The sequence below is a fragment of the Rhinatrema bivittatum genome, chromosome 4 (assembly GCF_901001135.1).
Source record: "Rhinatrema bivittatum chromosome 4, aRhiBiv1.1, whole genome shotgun sequence".
In the NCBI taxonomy this organism is placed as follows: Eukaryota; Metazoa; Chordata; class Amphibia; order Gymnophiona; family Rhinatrematidae; genus Rhinatrema; species Rhinatrema bivittatum.
In genome coordinates this window covers 122,159,270-122,178,058 of record NC_042618.1, presented here as the reverse complement: position 1 = coordinate 122,178,058, position 18,789 = coordinate 122,159,270, and the positions used below count along the sequence as shown (strand labels likewise).

The following is an 18,789-nucleotide window of genomic DNA, read 5'->3' as shown; positions in this document are numbered from 1 at the left end:
TATACTTTCAAAATCCACCCCTGTCTGTCTACCAAACACATACCTTGTTTATTTCTTTTCAACTTTTCTTTTTTCTAAATTGTTCTGTATTTTTAGATCCCTATTTTTTTAAGCTGGCCATATATTCTTTGTTATAGGTCTAAGATGAGTAGCTTTGATTTTCTTTCACAAGCCATGAAGAAAGGGCCCTATGCCAGAGAGAGTTTGTCAGGAAAGGCATGGAAGGGCCCCTCTGAAAGTTCAACTTTTCAGACCTGCTTTCGTGCTGACCTACATACAATGGAAAACATCAGGGAGCTGGCTTCTGTTGCCTTGCATAACAAAGACAAGAATCAAATCCTACTTCCTTAGCTAAATATTGTATAGATCCAATAATAGAGACTCTGCCAAGTTATAGATTCCATCAGTTTTACATTTTTAAGAAAATCATGGTCTCTGGAAAGTTTGTAAAGAGCTCCTGCACAGACGGCATTGTGAGAGCCATGAAGCCCATTCGTAAGGGCTGCATTTAATCTGTACAGTGCACGACAGCATACCAGTTAAATAGTAGGATATTTCATCAAAATTAAAAAAAAAAAAAAAAGCTTTCAACCTCTTTTTATCCTTTATTTACAGTATTTCCTGTGCTGGACAACCCAGATCTCCTTCAGTAGCTGCCAGACTTTTGCCCTCTCTCTGACAGCTGACCCCACACTGGCCACTCCTGCAGCCTCTCTCAAACAATGGACAAAAATAAAGCAGTGTGGTTGCCATGTTGGTCCACTTGAATGCACAGAAATAAAGGTTGACAAATAAAAACAACTACAGTGCTTGGCAGTGAAACAGAAAGCTACTTTGAATTTTTTCACCTGTATGTGGTATTAGGAGTGGCAGTTACACAGGCGAGCAAAACAAATGCTTTTTCTATAGGGGACAACAGTTCCAGGCTTATTTTAAGAGAACAAACTTAGCCCACTTGGCTGATCTCTTGAAATCGCTCCACAGATAAAATCACTGGCACTTTCTGTTTGGAAGATATCAAGTCATGACTGAGTTGTAAGGGAAAGTCCATCCCTTCCAGAGCTTGCTGAATTTAAGCCTAGCAATATTCATATTAAATAAATACAATTTTGTAAATGCCTGGCAAGTGTGCTCTATCACTGTGCATGGCCTTTTTCTGCCATCATGGTTTCTATAGCCCAATTAGCTGAGGAGTTGGTGTGAATGGGCAGACTAGATAGGCCATATATTCTTTTCCTGCCATCATGTCTTTACCATTTATTATCACACCAATACTACTAACATTCTTTTAGACAAATCATTTAATAAAAAGCAATCCTTTTTTGGTCTTCTTTTTATTTGATTTTGATGGAGACTTGGGTATTTAAAGATTTTGCATGTGCAGAAGTCAGTGTTGCTCTGCTGATCTTCATAAGAAGACTTATGCAGGCATGAATTGTAACGTTTGAGGGGAAGCATGAAAAACTAAACAGCAGACTTGGGCAAGGAGATGAAAAAAATACATAAGTAAAATATATTAGGACCAAACTAAAAGAAACTTAGGAATAAAAAGAAAGGATAAACAGAGCCAAGAAATAGGCTTTCGCTCTAGGGCTGTGAGTGTCAGTAACTTACTTGTGTGCACATTTAATTCAGTGAATAGCAAAGAACCCATTATTGGTTATTTGCTGCCACATTTATATGTTTATATCACCGCTTATCTCTTGCCTCCATTTGGGAAAAATAACCTCAGAATATTTACATAGGAACAAGGCAGGCCGGATCAGTGGTACTGGAGCAGTTACTATCAGATCAGCCTTTGGAAGGATATCCCATTAGAACTCAAAAAGACATATTTCTCTTTGTTCACTACAAACTCAGCTGCCACCTCCCTCACATTACCTTCAAAAACTCTCCCAAAACATGGCGACTATCTGATGATTTGAGGAGAAGGTGTGGACTAGAGCTTAGAGCAGTGTGTGAACAGCCAGCTTCTGGACTCATGCATCCAACTCTCTGTTTGTATGTATGAACAAGTCACTAAACCCTGTAATTCTGTTTATTCAGCTGGAACTGAACAGCATTGTTCTCTCTTCCCTCTCCCCTTGGCAGGCACTAGAGACTTTCCAGCCCAAAAGTGGCTACATGTGTGTACTTCTGAAGCATTAACCTGTAAAGCGTTATCGGGATCCTGTTTCGATGACGGGTACTATATAAATTCTAATTATTTACACCAGTAGCTAAATCAGTGCTCAGGATCATTAAATGTGTGGGGGGGATTTGGAGTAGCTCGCAGAGTTGCCACGTGTTAGGTAACTCATTTTTGGCGAAAACTAGCAAGCGGAAGGCACCCATCTACTTTGTAGCTGGTCGAGAGGCAGTAAAATAGTATGTGTGTCATTTTCCTTCCCTGAACTATCCCCTCCCCCCCCAGGAAGGCCCCCCTCTGTAACCCAGTCAAAAGTCACATGCTCTGGAAGTCCACACATCCCTTTAGCCAGGCAGAGGACTAACATTTTCAAACAGGTCAATTTAAAAGACTTAAAAAGTGCCCTTCACATTACCAGACGTCATCCCTATTAAATGTCAATGGTCATATTGGCACCTACTGACAACATTTAGAGGTCAGACATTCTCCAGGGAAGAGAGAAATTTTTTCTTCCATTTACCTAGCCTGGGGCTTTTAGATTCATCCAAGGACGCCAATGAGAAATATCACATTGCAAATAGCCATCTTAAACAAAAAGCTACTCTGACAAACAAAAAGGAATCAAATTCACGGTGGGTGCTTTTAATAAGGCAAATGTTTACCACAAACTAAACCTCCTTCCCCCAATGTTCCTAAATTGTGTAATCACATCTGATGAGTTTAATAAACCATAAGCTTATCAACATTTCAGTGTATAATGCCCAAAATCCGGTAGGATTACCATATATTAAAGTCCCCAGATACATTTCCATAGCTTTAGGGTGTCTGGTATTTTAGTTTAGATTAAAAATAGCAATCAAACAGTCCTCTCTCTATCAGAGCTCAGGAGAAAACGATGCATTATTCATTAATGCTAATCAACAGGACTCTGGGGCAGTCTAAAAGCACACGCTGCCTCCGTCTCATGATCTGTGTTCTGCACTTGTGAAAACATTTTGTTATTGGCAACTCCCAACACGAATGACAAAATTGTTTGCATATCTGTAGCTAAGATTGAAGGTGGGGGGGTGGGGGGGTGGCGGGAATAGCTGAAGCTCTGTTGAAATGACTGTCAGTTTCGTGAAAAACACCACAACGATATTCCTGTTCCTGCAGATAGTCAATTTAGCAGATTGAAAGAACCGATCACCTGACTCAAAACAAAATTCGTCTGGTCTGCCTTTTGTCACTTATTAAAAAAGAAACTCTGGTAGTAGTATCTGGAACATCAGAAAACTTGTAGGCACTCTAGAAATTAAGTACTACTGTATATCAAAATGTGCAGACATGGACCCACGACAGCATAAGAAGTTTTCCAGTATGCATCTTCACTTCCTTCCATCAAAGAAAACAGTTTTATGATCTCAGAAGAGAGAAAAGGTCCTCACGTCATGAGGGGAGGTGTGGTGGTTTAGTCTTACTGGGTCAGACAGGGATAAGTGTGTCTATCACGTATTAAACCCTAAGGACCAGGCCTGCAGCGTGGCACAAGGTGGTCGAAGAATAAAATGGCAGCATTATGTTGCATAGCAGCATGATGTTACAGTTTGATGAGTGGCCAACACTGATGATCCTCGTTTTCTTGGCTGTAGAGCAGATGTATGAGCTAGTGAAGGGCCCTGGGGAGCATAATCCCTGGTGCAGGATAATCATGCAGAACGCACAGAAGGTACATCCAAAAGGCCCCTTTGAGAGGACCGCAGTTGGCGTGTGGGGCAATACATGTGTAGCAATGCGTTGCCCCATGGTGCCATAGATGAAGAAATTAATTTAAAGGTGCTGACAGTATTCTGCATTTGATACGTTCCGTAGTGGGAAGCCAATGAAGTTCCATAAGCACGGAAGTAATATGGTCATGTCTACTGTGACTGGAGATAAGACGAGCAGTGGCATTAAGCAATAATTGCAAAGGTTTGATCGTCATGGCGGGGAAACAGAGGAGGATGGAATTACAATAGTCAACCAATGACAGAATAGATGCTTGCACCACCGTCCTAAAGTCTGGCTTCTCTAAGAGATGCTCAAAGCCACAGAGAACATGTAGCTTATAGAAACCAGATTTCAGCACACTCCTTACATGAGGACGAAAGGACAAGAAGGGGTCAAGAACGACTCCAAGGTTGTGAATGCAAGCATTCAGTGAAAAGACAGTATTCTCAATTACAACTGAAGTTTGCTGAATCTTAGCGGGAGAGCACTGAATCAAGACGCACTGCATTTGTGTGAGATTCAGTGACAATTTGTTGAAAAATAGCAATTTCTTGATGGTGGAGATGCATAAATTAACAAGATCCACTGTCTCTATCCAAGATGATTGAACATGGATGAAAAACTGGATGTCATTGGCATACAATTTATATCCCTCACAGAGATCGGTCAGGACCTTACACAATGGAGCCAGCTTGCTGAAATATGCTGTATCTCTGCTACACTCGGACTCCAACTTGTCCATTCCTCCTCTGAGGCCTGGTGGGAGGCAGCAGATTTTTTTAGGCACAATTCTTTTGGGCTTGGATCCCCAATCTGCTTATAGCTCAAGCATAGAACGCTTTGCTGCCTCTTTGGGGTGAGACATATTACTCCGGATAGTCAAAAGCCACGGTCAGAGAGTTTATAAAAAGCAAAAGTTTAGCGGGAGCTTAGATGCATGACACCCTCCAGGCTCAGAGCATAACCGGAAATCCATCATGACATGTTGTGAGCTTCAGTAACTGGAGCTGGCCATCCCTAGTGCAGATACTGTAAAACTGACAATATACTCTGGACAAAATTACAGGCAACAAATATATACAAAATATATTTCAAAAAAGCTCTTTAGGGACAAAATAAACTCAGTGGTTTTTTTTTCTTTTAGACAGTCTCATGCAAATCAATGACTGATTAATCTGTCATGAGGTTGGGAACCTAGAAGGAATAAAAGCTGAAATGGGTCTTAGATGCAGTCCAAAGCCACACATAAAGCACACATCAGAGCACCTATTTTGTTAGGAAAACGCCAGTGATGACAATTTTCTACCTGGGAGCATGAGTCACGTCCACCCTATGCTAACATCTCAAGGAGGTGCTCCTCACGTGAGCAAACACGGTTCAGGGGAGGATCTTAGCTGGTGATTCTAGCAACCTTTCAACAAAACAGTTTGAGTTGCTAAAAGAACAAGCAGGGCACTTACTGCAAGATTTTCATCATTTACTGTATGCTTGATGTTTGACAATTAATCAACCACAGTATTATCAGCACCTTGTTCCAAATTAAACAATTTTTTCTGGAGGAGTTTTGATAACACAAATTTAACATAAGCCTAAATTATAAGCAATCATTAACATTAAGTGTCATTTTCTTGAAATGTTTTTCAGCAACTTTAAAAAAGGCAAAGCAAGCTCTGTCTCCGTTTTTCCAAGCAGCCCCAGAGGGTAACAACTCAGCCTAAGAGTGTGGTCTTTTTTTCTCTCTCCTAATTTTATGTCATTCTCCCAGCTCAGGCTGGCTATTGCAACAACAGTCCTGGGCCAGCAGCTCTCTCAGGAGCCCAGCTATCATGGACCTTAATTCTGGCCACTTGCCCCCCCCCCTCCCCCCTCGGCTGTGAATGTTGCCTCCACAGCAGCCCCGGGAGCAGAAGCCCAGCCTGGGAACTGAAGCTAAATCCTCTCACTAAGCCATCAGGCCAGCCCTTTCTGGGATGGAGACAAGTGCTGGTCTTCTAAAGCCCAATCTGGCTAAAGGGACTTTGTGCGATGAAGGAAGACGTGGAATACTGACCTGTTAGCTACCTGCCTGTGTAATGAAGCTCAGGAAAAGGGCTGGCAAGACCTTTATGACTTTAGGGAAGGGCTCATCCAGCATCCTTATAAGGTTTGCTACATGATTATTTGCCTTAGCCTAAGTTACACATATTCATTCATTTTTGGGGAAGGATCTTCTATTTCCTGTCTCTGAAGAAAATCGGTCATGCAGTATTCCCTCTCAGCATGCCAAGATTTCTATAGGCAAAGATACAATTTACAGATTCAACATGTCAGCAATGCCCCACATTCAAACCCACCTGCTTCTGGATCTGAGGGAATTCTCCACATATATAAGTTGAAGTCGTCAGAGCCTGAGAGGATATACTGTTAAAATATACATAAAAAAAACAGGGAACAAAATCAGATAAAACAGAAAAAAAGCATAAACCATCAACCATCTTGTTTCTTTTCTAAGGTAGGCTGCATTACTTTGGTAAGATTTCAGTATTAGCCCTACACCAGGTCATTGGTGTTTTGTTAAGACAGCACTGTAGATGCAGGACTAATAAGCTCCTGGGGAAAGGGAGCTCTGTAAGATGGTCAATGGTGACACCTACTGGTCAGATCAAACACACCACCCTCTTCTACAGACAAAAAAGTCATGCCACCTCTGCTCAGGAAACTCCAACACTGTAAATGACTGGCAGCAGGGTTGAAACAGGCTCCAACTGGGCTGGAAGCCTGGGAATGGGAGAAACCAGTTAGACAATCTTCCATTCCCAACTCTAAAATAAGAAAGTGTTTCACAAGTCTGATCGCATCTCCATTCTAGGCAGATTAGGGTCTGTCATATCAATCAAGGATAGGGAAAGGCCAGGATACGAAAAGACAAAACCAATTAGCATCAACAGAACCTTGAAACTGCAAAGCAAAGGGTTATAGTACAGTTTATTTTATTTGTCAGGAAGGTGAAATAGGGAGTTTCCCCCAGTAGTGTGAAGTCCAGCAAAAGGTGAAAAAAAGTCCGGTAAAAATCTTTTAGAATGGAGCCACTGGGGCCATAAGGCTGACAAGCTGTGGGAGCTTTGACAGCACTGCCATGAAGTTCAGCCCACTTACCCAGAGAATAAAGGACAGCAGAAAAAGACCAACTTGTGCCTTCAGTCTGCCCAGTTATTCTGTTCTCACTGCTAAAGATACATCTCAGCTGTCAGCCACAGAATGTGACTATCTGTGAGATCTTGCTTCCTATCCAGGAAGCCTGTGTCTTCCTCCTTTGCATTTCCACCATCTTGGGTAGATGAGTGTACAAGATCCCATGTCTAATCACATCACTCTGTAATAATCTAAAAAGCCTGTAATACATCCCCCCTGAGTAGCCTGCTGGATAAAACCTCTTTTACACTATGAAAACTACAAACCAGTAGTACAAACGCTAGTCTTTAGCAAATTCGATTACTGCAATTCTCTCTTACTGGGTTTGCCACAAACAACCACCCACCCTCTACAGACACTCCAGAATGCTACTGCAAGAGTCCTACAGGCTGTAATAAATTTGATCATATCACTTCCACATTACAATCCCTACACTGGTTACCCATTAAATACAGAGCCCAATATAAAATCCTAACAATTATCCATAATTCTTTATATAATAACAATGTTACATGGCTAAATGCTTCACTTCACCTTTATATCCCGAACAGAACACTGAGATTGGCAAACAAAGGGCTTCTGCAAATACCCACGGGTTAGGGCACGCACCTAAGCGAGGTTAGGGAGAGATCAATTTCTATAGCCGGCCCTAAACTCTGGAACACTAGGCCGGTCGAGCTAAGACTAGAATCGGACATTAAGACCTTTAAAAAGGCTCTGAAAACATTGCTATTTAGCATCGCTTTTCCGTAAACAGATAAAAGATTGCACCTGAATAATATAAGGGTGAATGTAATTTTAATGTTGTAGATGTAAGTAATATTTTATTGTTATTTAGTTTATATATGGTGTTTATTTTATATTATCTGATCTTCTGTGAACTGCCAAGATTGTTTTACCAGATTGATGGTATACAAATAAATAAATAATAACAACAACAACTAGCTATATAAGTGCTAGTCTTCTAGTTACTTCTAGAACTTGTAGCCTTCCTGCTGCTAATTTGATTCTATCATCACAGACTGATCTAAATGGTTACCATTACTATCTACTAGTTCCCCTGGACAGCATGTAGGACAGACCCAGATAAGACAGTACCTGTATTTCAAGTTATTACTTCTTGTTAATAAAGTTCTTGCAGCCTATCAAGAGATCCAGCTGCTAGCCAACTCTACCATGGCAGGCAGTCAGACAGTTTGATATTACTACATTCCAAGACCTATCTATCTCACCGACTCTACCTATATTTCAACCCCCATCTGCTTCAAGTGTACCAATTCACATTCTGCTTTTGTAATGGAGCTCACTGAAGCAAAAGCTGCAAGGTTCTGTGATATCGGTACCCAATATAGCACAAAGCCAGAATAGAGACCCTGTTATTTTAGGATACTGGTCAAAAGGAAAACACGGAGATAATGGGAAAGCATGTGAGCAATGGAGATGCTCAAGCAGGGACCCTTGAACTGATAAATGCTTACACAGTAACATAGTAGATGATGGCTGAAAAAATACCAACCTCCCCATCTAGTCTGCCCAGTTATTCTGTCTACACTGCTATGAATACATCTCAGCTACTGAGGTGGACTAAGGTTTCCAGGGCTAATGTTAGTCTATTGGCAAAACCTGAAGATCAGGTGCCGAGACCTGTAGTCAGGGTTTTATGGGTAGAAAACATGATTTCATGTACATATTTTGGAGATACAAAATACACAGGTACAAATATACTTGCATTTTGTGTGTGTCTGACAGAGGACCACAAGCTCCATGGGGAAACTGAAAATGGTCTTCTGTGTCTCTTTTCTTATCCTCAACAAAAGTTTTCAGAGGTTCTTAAAAGAGGACTACTGTGCATTTTATTTAATATCATGGTAAATTAATATATCACCTAGCACAGGAGACAAATTTTGGAAAACCCATTTGCCCGTTTTTTTAGGTTTTTGGAGGTGGGATTGCAATAGTGGGAACCTGTAACGTCAATGCAGGATCATTTTTCATACAGTAACAATAGAAGCCCAGCTCCCACTGTTAAGATTTTGAATGGTAGTGGGGAGAAGGCAGGTGGGGAAGTATCACCTCAAGGAGAAATTAATTGGGTGGGAAAAGCTAGAAAGTCAGTGGGCAAAACTAAAAGATAATGTAACAGCAACAAACCTTTCTGTTAGGAGAATAAACAAAGAGGCTACAGTGGCTCTCTAAGGAAATGGCTGGGAAAGGGAAAAAAGGATAGAATTCTTAAAATGACAAGAGATCACAGAAAAAAAAGGAAGCCATGCAAGAATATCTGGAAAGGTTAAGAGAAGTTGAGAAAGTAGTCAGGAGAGCAGATGTGCAAACTAAAGAAACATAAAACATGACAGCACATACAGCCGATCCACATCTCCTGTTGAAGGTCCTCTCCCTGTGCTTGTCCCTTGCTCTCTTGAACTCTGATTCTGCCCTCACCTCCACAACCTCTGCTGAGAGGTTGTTCCATGCATCCACCATCCTCTCTGTAAAGAAATATTTCCTTAGATTATGCCAAAGTCTACCCCCTTTTACCCTCATCCCAGAGCTTCCTTTCCACTGAAAGAGGCTTGCCTCCTATGCATTTTCCCATTGGAGGGATATAAATCTCTCTCTCATATCTCCCCTTTCCTTTCAGGATATACATGTTCAGATCTTTAAGTCTTGTCTCCACATGCTTTATAATGAAAACCGTTGACCATTTTAGTAGTTGCCCTTTGGACCAACACTATTCGGCTTATATACCTGCTATCATGTTCTATGTTTCTATTTTCAAAGAACTAATTTTTAAAACCGATGTGGCTCTGAAACATCATACCCTCCTACTGTATAGAACAATGCTCATTTACAGTAATACTCTTCAAAAATTCTGCAGTGGTCTTCCTTTAAACCTGGCTCATGTTTTCACGAACAGCCTAAAATTGTCAGCAACATTTCTGGAAGTCCCAATCACAGCCTGTCACTGGAACGTGCTGGACGACATGCACACCAGCTCGGCTGTTTATTTAAACAGCACCGCGATACGGAAGATCTTCCACTAATGATCACCAGCAAGCTACAAATATGACCCATTTACAGTATTTGGTGTAATATCCTAACAGTTCCTGTTTTATTGCCAAGGTAAGGCTGAAAGCAAACAGTAAAAATGCGACATATCCAAAAATCCAGTGCGGACAAGAAAATTCCATGTAGGTGTGCCTTGTAGGTTTCCTCAGCATGATCTCTCGTATGCAATTTGGCTTCAAATCAACACTCTCACAGTCAGTAGATGCGACCCTGCAGCCAGTTGCAAAATCTGTTCTCCTTCGGTATTCTCTTTTGTACACTTCTACTCTCCCACCCATCCCCCCCATTTGTCACCCTCCATCTTTGAATCTCCTTTCCCTGATGATATGCCCAAGTGGCTCAAGGGCCAGAGGGTCGCTTCTGATTGATGACAACTTTAAGCCGATAGTATAGGTGCCAGCAGGCTAGGGGCAATAGTATTCCTTTCTTCCCTGGGCCTGAATGCAGCACGCTCAAGCCAGATCATCTGAACTTGGATGCCCCACACCACAGGGCCAGACTCTTTTATGAACATTTCTTAATGATTTACACTTAGACTAAGTATGCATTCATAATATACCATGATAGCATTGTAATGAGGAACAGAGGGCAAATGACTGAGCTGCTCTATTGTTTTGCTAATAAAATATGAGAAGTAGGGCTTCTGTTTTTCGGTATCTATTTTATATGCTTTCCCATCTGTACTTTTCTGTTCTGGGAACCATGACTGGTACAAGAAGCCCCTTTTTTGAAATGACTATCAGCACCACTTGTTGGCCAGCAAGGGCTAGTGCAGTAGAAGCATCCATCTTCCTTCCTTTCTTCAAGCACACCCAGGCCCAGCTAACCCCGACGAACAGAGATCCAAACCCAGATTCCTAGTCTGCCATGCAGAATACTAGGACCTACATCAGAGGCCAGCCCTATTAAATATTTCTGTTAAACACATGGTAATAAAGTCCATCAAACAAGTTGTACATCACACCTTTTTAGTGAACTGTTATAACATTTCTTACTACCTTTCAAGTCCCACTTAACATAGCAACAATGTACATGACAGCAGAAAAAAAAACAATTGGCCCATCCACTCTATAGATGATGTTGCTAGAATATACAAGTAAATTACAGGGTACACTATGAGTTTATTTATTTAAGATTATTTATGAGTCACTCTTTCCAGATTAAAAATCGCCTGGTGGGGTTTCTGTCCAAAGCTGTAAAGTAAAAGGTTTGTAAGACTGGTAAGCCCTCTGGGGCAGGGAAATACTGTGCTTGATGGTAACTCACCTTCAAGCTCAGGTTTAGAAAAGCAAGCAGTCAAATGTAAAATCCAGTGTCAATAACGCTATGTTAGATTATAAGTGAATCTGAAATGGTGTTAATTACTTGTATTCTTAATTTGAAAATCAATACATATATAATAAATAAAAAAATCCAGTGTCAAACGACGGCTGCTAATTTGCCTGTATAATTGGGCAACATCATTCTGCACTGACCTTATGAAGAACACTAGTCTCGGATATATTTAGTCCAGTAAAAGGAATCATCTACAGCCTGTTTGTTAACCTTTATTTCTATTTATCCAAGCAAATTAACTACAACCCCACAACTCAATTTGTAAACACCCATTTGTGATTTTCTATCTTTTTAAAAAATTTAAAATAATCTGTCACAAAATCTGCATACTTCTTGGCTCTTTGCGCACATGCTCTCATTGAAAGAAGAGTTTTGTTTTTCTATTCTATTTTCAACTTGCAGCCATACCTGCTCTCTCCCTCCCTGTTACTTCCTTTGAAGCTCTCATGCACTCAATTTTGGAAGTGAAGGTTCTCTATTAAAATTAAATGTACACACATCTTCTAGGGCTAGTTCTAATAAAGGCTTCTTTCACACCGATCACCTTTTGTTTCTTCGCTTACCAGCAATATTGGATCGGCTTCCGCTTTGTTTTTTGGGTCCACACATCTTCTATTCCATCCACATTTATCTGTAAAAGCATAAAACCAGAACCCCTATTTCCCTGCCCATAGAGAAAGTCCCTCCTCCATGGAGCTTACAATATATATCAAATTCTATACTGCCTTTCACTTGATCAAAGACAAATTCATTTTCCTGACAATTTCAGTGTTCATTTTTTTTTGGGGGGGGGGGGGCCTCTTTTCCTCTGCTCCTTTTGAGCTTTCATCTCAATCATAATAAGAGCTAAGATCTAGTACTATGAGTTGTCATGCACAACTACCTGGGGGTTTCCCCCCATTTTATACTCTCTCCCACTTATAGCCCAGTCAAGGCAGTGATAGTCCTCAGCAGAGAGCCATGCACCAGACCTCCTTCTGGAGCCCAGCAATCCTGGGCTCTAAGTTTGGCCACTAGGTGTCGCCGTTTTATGACGATTGGGACCCCCTCCATCCAGGGGCTGCGAACACCATCTCCACAGCAAGCTCAGTCTCAGCCAGCTCAGGATGTGGAAGACCGGATCCGGGAACTGAACCCAGCAGTGTGGTCCTTTTAAGAAAGGCCTTGTATAAATCATAGAAGGGGAAGACAGATTTTACAGGCTGCTCATGTTCTTTCACAGTGTGTCTTAGATCAAGCCATGAAACTTAACACACACACACACAAATCATTTGGATCACTTCTATTCATTAAAAACCCTTGTTAAACAGTTGTCTACACTTTTGCCAACATTCAGAAACTAGCATGACCAGACATTTCGAGCAGGGCATCCAAAGAAAGATGTCTTACTTGAAAGGACCCAGATATTTAAATTTCTGTATAGATATAACTATGCATTTTATGACATTTTTCACCAACGTACAGCCACATGCAACAATTTCAAGTTGTGACATTTTACACATGGCCCTTGATTGTAATGCATTCATTTACTGTCTGTTACACATGCACAAAGCAATCCTGTGCACTATACATGTCTTTGTTTGAAACCTAAAGTAAGCGTTTACTTAATGATCAAATTTCATATAAGCGCCCCCATCAGAAGAAAAGAAAAAGTAAGTGGTGGTGTAAGATAATCACCAGCCACTGCAAAAAGTCGGAAACTAACAGCTCACCGTTACACTTCCTCTTTACTGCCACAATAAAGCTAAGTTAACTGTGCTGCTGACTGCTGGGCACTAGCTTTTATGACAGCCTGACAGCAGTGATGCAGATAACCTGCAACCCGCAGGCTGTCCTTAAAGGCTTGCGTGGACAGGCAGCAATGCTTTTTATCTCACCATCTCACTCAGTCTCCCCCGACCCGCTTGATCTGTGCAGCTGCAGATAAAAGGAAAGGGATTTTATAAGGAACTTGTAAGGGAGAAGAGACAGCATGCAGCCTTATAGAACGCTACTTCCTTCTCCAGTTTCACAGAGACTGGCGCTGTATGTTCTCCATTTGTAAAACCTGATCTCAAAAACATGGAGAAAAAGGGAGGCAGATGTTTGCTCTCGCCTTAATCCTACGTGAAACTATATTAATTTCTTAGCCGCAAACCTTACACTTCATGCTCCAGGAGCACGGAATACAAAGAGTGGAAATACATGTAGCGAAGGCGGCAGCTTCTTTATCTTGTGCAAACCCACCCCCACAGCCATATATGTGCGTGAGCTTATGCATACATAAACACACACAAATACATATATTGGGTTTATGTATCTATAAACATACACACACACCCCTACACCAGATCAGCAGGATAATCAGCCTCACGTGTGGATGGCATCATTTGAATGCACTGGACACCGAATGGTCTTACAGAGAACTCTGGAAAAACTTTAAAAGCATTTCCAGGTATACGTATGATTTCCTGCTCCCATACCATCTCAAAGAGCCCTCCCCTCAGTTATACACAATAACCACAACAACTCTATAATGAGCAGAAGGAAGCAACACGGGGCTGATTACCCTGCTGTCCTCGGAGAACACTTCTTACTTCTTGTAAGCAATTCTGTTTTCTCAAAGATAAGCAGGATGATCAGTCACATTCTTGGGAATCTCTTCTAACAAGAACGGGAAAACAATAAGTAAACCACCAACATATGGCGAACATATTTTCAGAGCTGGATTCTACCCCTCAAAGAGATTTTGGCAGACAGACTGACTAAGCCTACTGTTGCACTGGGAGTCAGTATCTAAGCAGTAATGGGAAATAAATATGTGAACTGACATCTACATTGCAGTTTTGCAAATCTTAGTGGAGTCTGATCTTAGCTGAACCACTGATTCAGCCACGGCTCCAACTTTATGAGCCCTCTAGAGTCAGACTCGCATGGACAGAACAGGAGGTAATCCAATTTGCCATCTAATTAGAAATGGTTTGGTTGGTTACAACTATCGCAGGTCTGTTGAGATCAAAAAAAAGAAAAAGTTGGATGGATTTCTAAGGACTTTGGTTTGCTCCAGGTAGAAGTCAAGAGCTGTTTGCAATCCAAACTAAGCAGGGCTTTCTCACCTTTAGAAACATGGGGTATGGGGAAAATTTTATGATGGTTGACTGGCTAAACGTGAAAATCTGATACCATTTTATATAGGAACTTGGGATAAGTGTGCAGCACTACTCTATTATGAGGAAACTTAGTACAAGGTAGATAGGGCCTGGAACTCATTGACTTTGGGCTGAAGTGGCCACAACCAAAAATATGGCTTTTCAGGTCAGGTACTTTAAGGTCACAAGAGTTCAGAGACTCCAACATATCTTTCATTAGCTGGGTTAAAGTCGCATTGAGGTTTCATGACAGCAGGTGGTTTCAACTGAAACAAGTTCTACACAATCTGACAACTAAAAGCTGAATAGAAATGTTTTTAATTTCTACAGTTTCTAAAGTTGATATTTAGGCCAGACTCTGAAAGATGTAGAAGGTATTCATACAGTATTTTGAGACAAGAGAAGAGATTTAGGGCCTTGCTCTCACTCCAGATGGTAAACCTTAAATGCATAAGATTTTCTGATGAATTCCTTCTTGAAACCAAAAGGACCAGAGACACTTCATCAGAGAATTAAAAAGGAGCAAATGAGTTCCCTCTCAACAGCTAGGTTGTGATGGCCAGAGACTAGTTGGGGGAATTGTTCAACCTGATTGGCCTACTGATGGATAACTGTCAAAGGAGTGGAAATTAAATGTTTCGGCCAACAAAGGACTACTATAAGATCATAGTGTCTCCGTTTCTTCTGAAGATTATTAAAGGTTGTCACAGTCAGGAGTATCAGTGGATTCATATATCGGATCTAATAGGATGGCCTAGATTTCTGATAGAGAGGCAACCGTATTTCTCCCCTTTTGTTCAGATAGAACATAACTATCTGGTTGTCCATTTGCATTAGGACAATTTTGATGGCCACCCAATCTCTTAAAGCTTTATGGCATTCTTTACAGCTCACAATTCTAGAAAACTTACGTGATAATTTTTTAAAATTAACTGACCAAGAGTCCTAGGTGCAAAGTCGATGCCTTCGGTGCTAGTGCAATTGTACTAGAGTTGATGTGCCAGAGAAGATATCAATTAATCACACCCTCCGAAGCCTGACAGCCCTTGGGGACACCTTTTAATAGATGCCACATTCAGGGACATCATTCTCTCCCCTAGACAGTGCATGCAAATTTCCTGATGGTCCACTCAAACTGCAGCCAAGACAATTTGAAACTTTTGGACTTTTTAGCTATTATGATGAAAATTGATGAGACAAAACCAAAAATGCTATTTTTCTCTTTGTCATTTATTGGATATTTCTGTTTTAATTTGATTACCCTAGTATTTTATTTCACACTCAATGTTCTTCAGCTTTACTATTTCTTTTGAACACTGTTTTGTTACCTACATTGGTTGGCATAGTTAAATATGCCATCCATAATATCAAAAGAAACACTTATGCCAACTCTCTTTCACATACATTAACTATCATTTTATTATACAAGATGGGGTAGATTTTTAAAAAGTACGCCCGCGTGTACTTTTGTTCGTGCACCAGGCACAAACAAGAGTACGCTGGATTTTAATAGATACGCGCGTATCCTTTAAAATTCAGGGTCGGCGTGCGCAAAACTGCCCAAAATCGGCAGCCTGCCTCCGTTCCCTCCACCCCCCCCCCCCCCCGGCACCTTCCCCTCCCTAACCCACCCCTATCTAACACCCCCCCCCCCTACCTTTGTTAGAAGAGTTACGCCTGACTGATTTCATATTGCATGATTTTAAACTGAAGCCATTTTTAAGACATCTCAACAGGTCAATACTTTTCACTGCCAAAACATTGTCAATGCTGCACATGGAATACAGCCAGGTGATACTGCTTTAATCTGAAACTTCCTCAGAGTGAACACACCTTAGAACCACACTGGGAAGGACCCTAAAAAGTTCTTTTCGCAACATCGAAAGATGTGAAACTAAAGAGACAGAAAGCCTGTTGCAGCTTGCAACTCTGTGCTAGGCTGAGAAGCAGATGAATTCAGACCAGGAAGTGAAATAGATGATGGTGGACCAGGCAGAGAAGCAGATGAATAACTGAGGCAAGAAGCAAAACTAAATGTAGGCCTTCTAGCTTTTGTTTGGGCACATTAAACCCCCTCTCAGATGTTTGCCTTGAATGGTGGTTTAGAGCCCCACTATGGAATTCTTGTGTATTATGTACTGAAAGCCTAGCCACTTCCAACAAACACTTATTCTAAGTATACAGTGGGCCACTTCTTTGAACCTTATCAATTGCTAGGTATGCATACAGCGTAGAAAAAAAGATAACTGGCCATTTTCTGCCCTCTTTTCTCCTGGTGGGGGGGGGACCACATTTAATTCAGAACTGCAAATGATTCTCACTGTCAACATTTCCTATTGCAACTCCCTGTGTCAAGTGCTGACATAGGCATATGTCAGGCCAAGGGGAATAAAACACCTCCTTTATTATGCCTACTTGTAAGATGACTATCACATTACATTCTGATGGCCCAAGGCTTGACACTGCTCTCACTGTCTTAACCCCAATGAAAGTTTTATATTTGCCATTTGAATCAAAGTGAACAAACTGCAGCCTTTCCAATAAAACAGGACTGGGAATTCTTACGTATTGGTTTCCATACTGATTTAGGAAAGAATCTGATGTGTATAATTATTATTGCAGTTACATTAATTTTCATTATCTTATGCCTTGGCTGCCAATGTGTAATAAGTCTCTGCCATAAGTCTGCCATCAATTTTATGGTTTTTACAACGGTATCAACGCCATTTCCTGTTGTACTAAACTTTCTGATCTCTACTTAAGGAATAAACTCTCAAACTTACTATCCTACTACTTAACATTTCTATAGCGCTACACGACATATACAGCACTGTACAAACATACAAAAATAGATCTTACAATCTAATAAGACAATCATACAGGACAAGAGACTTGGGTTATGTCATAAAGCAAGACAATGGTTGAAAAGAAAAGATAGTTAACAAGACTAAAAGCAGACAATCAGGCATAAGATTTAAAAGTGATTTCAAAATGGTGGGTCTTTAGATGGGATTTAAACATGGCAAGAGAGGGAGCATGATGCACCAGTTCAGGAAGACTATTCCAAGCACACAGTGCAGTCAGGTGGAAAGCACAGAGTTGGGAATTGGCAATAAAAGAGAACGGCACAGATAGGCGTGACTTATCCAACGAGCGGTGTACATGAGGAGGGGTGTAGCGAGAGATAAAAATGGAGAGGTAGTGAGGTGCTGCAGAGTGAAGGCATTTGTAGGTGAGAAAGAGGAGCTTGAACTGTATGCTGGAGCAGATAGGGAGCCAATGCAGTGACTTCAGAAGAGGGGTTTATGAGAGCATAGCAACTTTGGTGAAACATAAGTTGTGCAGCTGAATTTAGGACTGACTGCAGTAGAATGAGATGGCTTGCTGGGAGACCTATGAGGAGTAGGTTGCAATAGTCTACGTGGGAGGAGATGAGATAGTGGATAAGGGTTCTGGTAGTGTGTTCAGAAAGGAAAGGATGTATTTTGGCAATGTTATAAAGAAAGAAATGACACATTTCAGCAGTGTTTTGGATATGCGTGGAGGAGGAGAGAGAGAGAAGTCGAAGAGGACTAATGGGACTGGGATGACGACAATGTTATCCACAAAAACAGAGGAGGAAGAGGGGTGATTGGGGGGGGGGGGGGGGAGGGGAAGATAAGGAGCTCCATTTTGGTCATGTTGAGTTTAAGGTGGCAGCAGGACATCCAGACAGCCTCTTATATTCCCCCCCTGCCCGGAAATAGAATTCAGGTGTTTAGCCCATAGCCTTCATGATGGGTAAGAGTTCTAGCCTAACCCACTGTTCCATGGGCTGGGTTTACATGGAACCAAACTAAGATACAAGATGGAGGCCAGTGGTATTGAAGCTTGGTACATAATACTGTCATACTAAATATGTAAAAGTGGGGAATGTAAGGGTGCTTTGATGGATTTTCTTTGGAGGTAAAGAAGCAGAAAGATAAGAAGATTGAACTGATCAGACCTGTGGAACTAGCCAAGGAGTCAGAATGCTAAAGTATGCTAAAAATTAACTAGTATATAAAAGATCAGCATTAAGTTTCATTTATGCCTTCTGGCTTCAACTTAAAAGAAATCATATGACTTTCAAAAAATGCAGTCTTATTAGTATATATGAGAAAAAAATACTACTACTAACCAACTGGGAAAATGTCATACAAACAAACAATCCCATTGCTGTGTAGTCTT

The 18,789-nt window shown here is 41.1% G+C and overlaps 1 protein-coding gene across 1 annotated transcript in view; it reads right to left on the bottom strand.

Annotated features, from left to right (window-relative positions):
* The window catches only part of DCAF5 (DDB1 and CUL4 associated factor 5), a 188,779-nt gene that overhangs the window by 33,852 nt on the left and 136,138 nt on the right, over window positions 1-18,789 (bottom strand). Inside the window, exon 7 of the mRNA XM_029598805.1 lies at window positions 6,211-6,277. Coding sequence (XP_029454665.1) covers window positions 6,211-6,277 — 67 coding nt within the window. The remainder of the gene's footprint in view (window positions 1-6,210; window positions 6,278-18,789) is intronic.